The sequence below is a fragment of the Photinus pyralis genome, unplaced genomic scaffold (genome assembly GCF_008802855.1).
Source record: "Photinus pyralis isolate 1611_PpyrPB1 unplaced genomic scaffold, Ppyr1.3 Ppyr1.4_LG7, whole genome shotgun sequence".
In the NCBI taxonomy this organism is placed as follows: domain Eukaryota; kingdom Metazoa; phylum Arthropoda; class Insecta; order Coleoptera; family Lampyridae; genus Photinus; species Photinus pyralis.
The window spans coordinates 26,735,319-26,739,870 of NW_022170738.1; the positions used below are offsets into that span (position 1 = coordinate 26,735,319).

The 4,552-nt window shown below is 36.3% G+C and overlaps 1 protein-coding gene across 1 annotated transcript; it reads right to left on the reverse strand.

Annotated features, from left to right (window-relative positions):
- Positions 1 to 2,115: 2,115 nt before the first annotated feature.
- On the reverse strand, positions 2,116 to 4,201 carry LOC116176594 (elongation of very long chain fatty acids protein AAEL008004-like). Its single transcript, XM_031495229.1, has 9 exons — positions 4,112 to 4,201; positions 3,728 to 3,852; positions 3,565 to 3,647; positions 3,402 to 3,509; positions 3,115 to 3,198; positions 3,014 to 3,070; positions 2,856 to 2,961; positions 2,669 to 2,805; positions 2,116 to 2,614 (listed from the first exon to the last, which is right to left on the reverse strand). Exons 2-9 carry the CDS (start codon positions 3,783 to 3,785, stop codon positions 2,357 to 2,359), a joined length of 891 nt encoding a protein of 296 aa, XP_031351089.1. The 5' UTR covers positions 3,786 to 3,852; positions 4,112 to 4,201; the 3' UTR covers positions 2,116 to 2,356.
- Between the last annotated feature and the right edge of the window lie 351 nt (positions 4,202 to 4,552).

Sequence of the window (4,552 nt, forward strand, 5' to 3'; positions counted from 1 at the left end):
GTTTATGGTTTTTACAATCAATTATTTAAATAATTCAATTTTACACAACCACAAAATATTAACAATTTTAAGCTACGTGTATTGTGATGACATTTCTAAATTCGTCGATAAAGTTCATGTTCATCGAATTCGTTAGATTCGTCGACTGTACAGGCAAGGTTGAACATACAGGGTGATCATTTTTGAACATAGAAATAAACAATGTAGTTTGACAGTGTTGATCAAAATTAGGGCCAAACCACCTGCAAATATGACAAATTTGGCTACGCACTCATTTCTATAATAAAATAGCGATGAAGAAGTTTATATTAACATAATGGTAGTGAAATGTTATAGGAGAGGCGCAAGGTGCCTGCACTGTTTTTAGAGCATGAACGCTTCTACCGGTCGTCCCCGATTGTGCATTTTTAGTAGTGCTACGTGTTATTTAATGCAGGTAATAATTTTTGGATTTCTTTATTATTACATTATTGCATTATTTACATTTGTACAATTTTTATAATAATTATGTAATATGTTCAACGTTGAGCGTGAGACATTCGGGAGGATCTCAAATTCTACCGTGTGCCCTATTTTGGTTGAGATAAGATGTGCGCATGCGCAGACTGCGCAATGCCAATTTTCTTATTTATGGAGATATTTATTTGAAATTTTAACCAAAGATGCTTATAATAAAATCACACGTATTGCATATTGTAAATATCAGATTAATAAGCGCATGCGCAGGACGCGCAATATCAACTGCGCAGTAAGTGTCAACTTCCTTATTTATGAAGATATTTCTTTAAAATTTTAACCATATATGCCTCTAGTAATGAAAAACATAGCGCACATAGGTATGGCCTTTGGGGAAGTATTGATCAATTTATGGAAAATGCGCTGAAGTTACTCGCCTTAGAGTGAAAACCTTTTTACTTGTTTTGTCAAACTACCATATACAGAATCAATCTAGCCACGTTTGTTTCAGAGTTACAGGGTGAAGTCGAACAGTTTGACTTTTTGGGATGTTAATTGTTATCATATCCTGCTACCAATCTACGATAAAAAAAAGTTAAAAACCGGCTCGTCACGTGCGAGAGAGCAGTACTACAAGAGAAGCCCAAATCCAATTGCATGAGTGGAAGTACTTTAGAGGGGCATGTTAACATTCTAATTGGACGTAACGCTTTCAATATTCTTGTGATCTGTACCTGTACATTTAGCTAATGGCACATCTTCATGTTGAAATGTGTTTTTTCGCATTTTACGGAACGACACGTCACGTCACCGACCGGTAACGTCACGTAAATCTTGGTGCCAATTCACACTTTACGTCAATAGTTTCTTAGGATGGTTGCGATTAGATTTTTATTCTGGATCATCTGTTCTAATCGTGCCCAGATTAACTAGAAGAAAATTAGCATTAGCGCCACGTCAAAGGAATGCTTGAAACTTATCTCGACGGTTCGTGACGTTGACAGTGCGTTCCGTTACGTCTCTATGTACCTAAATGTTATTATAAGAAATGTATAATACAATATTTTGACGTGACGTTGCCGGTCCGTCACGTGATGTTGACGTCCGTAAAATGCGAACCGACCTTAATGGTCACCTTTATATGTACATTTTGGATATTGCATCATTTTTATACTTTGACGTGACAAGGTATATTGATCCTACAATCAACAATTGTTTAGCTCCAATATGGCGGATTATGATAGTTGTCGCCACTGTCCTGTCGTACAACCCAGCCGAATGCTACCGAGATGAAAGTGGCGCGAAACGTCCGGCAATGAAAATTATATGGCGTTGCTTGTAATTGCAGAGTTGCCAACTGTAAGTATAGGGTAAGTCAACATTTTGATTATCTGTTGGGGAACCCCTAAGAACGTTACAGTATAATGTCTTAATTCAAGCAAAATCTTTAATTATTCACCCATTTCGCTACTCAATAGTCAAAAACATCTATGAAAAATACACTGTAGACTGTACCTACTGTAGCATGCGCGTAGACTTTGTATCTCGTTTGTTGTACTTTTGAAATGGAATATTTGAACATTTGAGTTTTAAATTATATTTTAGCTGGAAAGGTAGTGAATTGCTTGATGTTTGTGCGGAGTTGTCGAAGAAAACTCATAGGCTATGACATGTGTATGTGTATACGAATTACAAAGGCAAGTTTGGCAGCAGTGCCGCCACCGTTATAAAGCCACCTTTGACCTTTGGCTATACTAGATTACTTTTTTTACTGATTGCAGTCTCTCATTGCAACACACATACCCTCACACACGATTGGTTTAATTACAATTTAATATTATACAGTCATTTGGTTCGCAAATTCGATCTGTTATTTAACTTCTTAACCGGAGCACCTGTTTCATCTTGCGTTCCGTTTTGTTTGTATGTATTTGGCATTGTTGTCTAAATCATCTTGTTTTAATTGCTTACTATGGATATCTCTTCCTTCTTTCGTCTTCTTCGTTGCTTTGCGATTGTAAGCTTCGTTGTAAAAACTTCTAAATAGAAATATAAACAAAACGGAATTCAACGCTAACACCCATACGAAGGCATGAGGATAATCGCACTCCATAAATAATACTTGCAATGCGTGTACCAGTATGCAGACGAATTGTACCTTGAAAATGAAAATTATACGGTAGTTATACGATTAAACATTAGAGACACATACTATCTGCAAAGTCGTTATGTATTTTTTCCACCATAGATACTTCTGCATTTGAGGTCCAAGGGCGGAAAGTAAATAATAAGAATACATTATAGTGTGAACAAATGAATTAAGAAAACCGAAGAAAGTGGAATGTCCACCTACAAAGTTCTGATGGGTAATAAAAAGGATCAATGCTATCGTTACAAACCTGGCACTATCTTTACACCTAACCAAGAAAACATGGGCATAATGGTGTGGTGAATGACATGAAGAGTTGATATCTGGTCGAACTTTTTTCTCATAACGAAGAAAATCTGAAACACGTTTGTATATTACAAACCAATCGAAGAAGAAGGATTTCCTTACGGTGTCGAGGAATTCTGTAAACTTGGACATATAGTAATACCAACACAGGTGTGCCATCTAGACAAAGAGCTGAACTTTGTGCATTTTAGTTTGAGACTTACCCAAACGGCAGTAGGGTCATCTGAGTAATCTACAGGTTGACATCTGTAGTTGTAGAGACCCGTTAGCCAACCCGCCATTCCACCCTGAAAGTTAAAAAGCTGAGCTTAGAGATTGAAAACGTCCTCACAAGCGACTTCTTTAAATCACGCGATGGTGTTCAAACGTCGAAATGTTTGATTACAACTTTTTACTTCTTTTTGAATCAAAGTAACATAAATTCCCTAGTGAGTCCAGTGGCCATTAGCAATCTCGTTACCTCTGAAAATAGAAAAAAAATGATACGCACCTGATAAAATAGCCAGAAACTTATAATAACTTGAAATAGATTATAAGCGATTAAAACGTTTTTCAGTTCAAACGGCTTTCTATGTTCCATAAGCTTCGGCCCCCAGACCTGTTGATCAGAATGCGTTAAGCAAACATCTTGTGAACGTAAGCAAAGAATCTACCTTCACCCCGTATGCATATAAACTACATATTGCTAACGTGGGAAATGGGCTGGACATTAAGAACCAATTAGCGACGCGTGGATCTGTAAGTGAAAAAACCGTTAAAGCTCGGTCTAAATAAATTTAGGAATCGGTAACTGTTTGTCGAGTTGCAAAAACTTACCTCCTAATTTATCCACTTGTGCATGGAAATCCTCAACGTATTGTAATAGTAGCGACATGGTTACAGTATCTGTCTACAACAACCCAGTTTGATAGTACTTAACAGTGCCGAAATAGTCTTCTTCACTAGAAATACATAATGTAAAACCAATGAGTTTTCAACGGTGCTGAATGTTTATAGAGCAAAATCGTAGGGTATATTAAGTAGGTACTAGTGCGATCAAAAAAGAGTTTCTGTCACCTTTTGAATTTTTGTGTATATAGGAAATCATACTTTAGCTTGAACTTCCAACGGCGACTCGACATCAATCCTTTTTTGATCGCCCATTATAAAGGTCAAAGTAAAACCCCTAAAGTCCTTTGAAGTTTCACACTACCAACTTACGTTTAAAAATGGAAGAGGGTGATCTTTAGTTCACTACCACATCGTGTAGATAATTAAAGCTTATTAGTTACTTACTTATATAGTTTCAGTGACATGCTAAAATTAAAGCGGGAGGTTAAGAATGCTGAGCCAACATGTCAATGCGATATAGAAAATTAGAATACAATTGGTTATATGAATATTGTAAACATAGGAACAATTACAACAAGTTGAAAAGTAATTGTAAACGATTTACAAAAAGCGCATTTCCACTTGCATTCATTTCCCATTTGTAAGATGCAACTTCTGTTAAAATCGTAAAAATCCGGCCACAAATATGAAAGATAGCGTTGCAAATGTGCAATCCATTTTTGACGTGCTACTTCAAAGTTCAATTTCAGTTTATAAGAAGAATTTCATTTCAATGCTTTTCTAAATAAGAAAGTTAGAACTGCGCATGCG

Coding starts and splice junctions, on each gene's coding strand:
- LOC116176594 (XM_031495229.1), bottom strand. CDS start 3,785: ATGTCGCTACTATTACAATACGTTGAGGATTTCCATGCACAAGTGGAT. Junction 3,648..3,727: donor ACAAGTGGATAAATTAGGAG/GTAAGTTTTTGC, acceptor TTTCACTTACAG/ATCCACGCGTCGCTAATTGG. Junction 2,962..3,013: donor TTACAGAATTCCTCGACACC/GTAAGGAAATCC, acceptor AACGTGTTTCAG/ATTTTCTTCGTTATGAGAAA.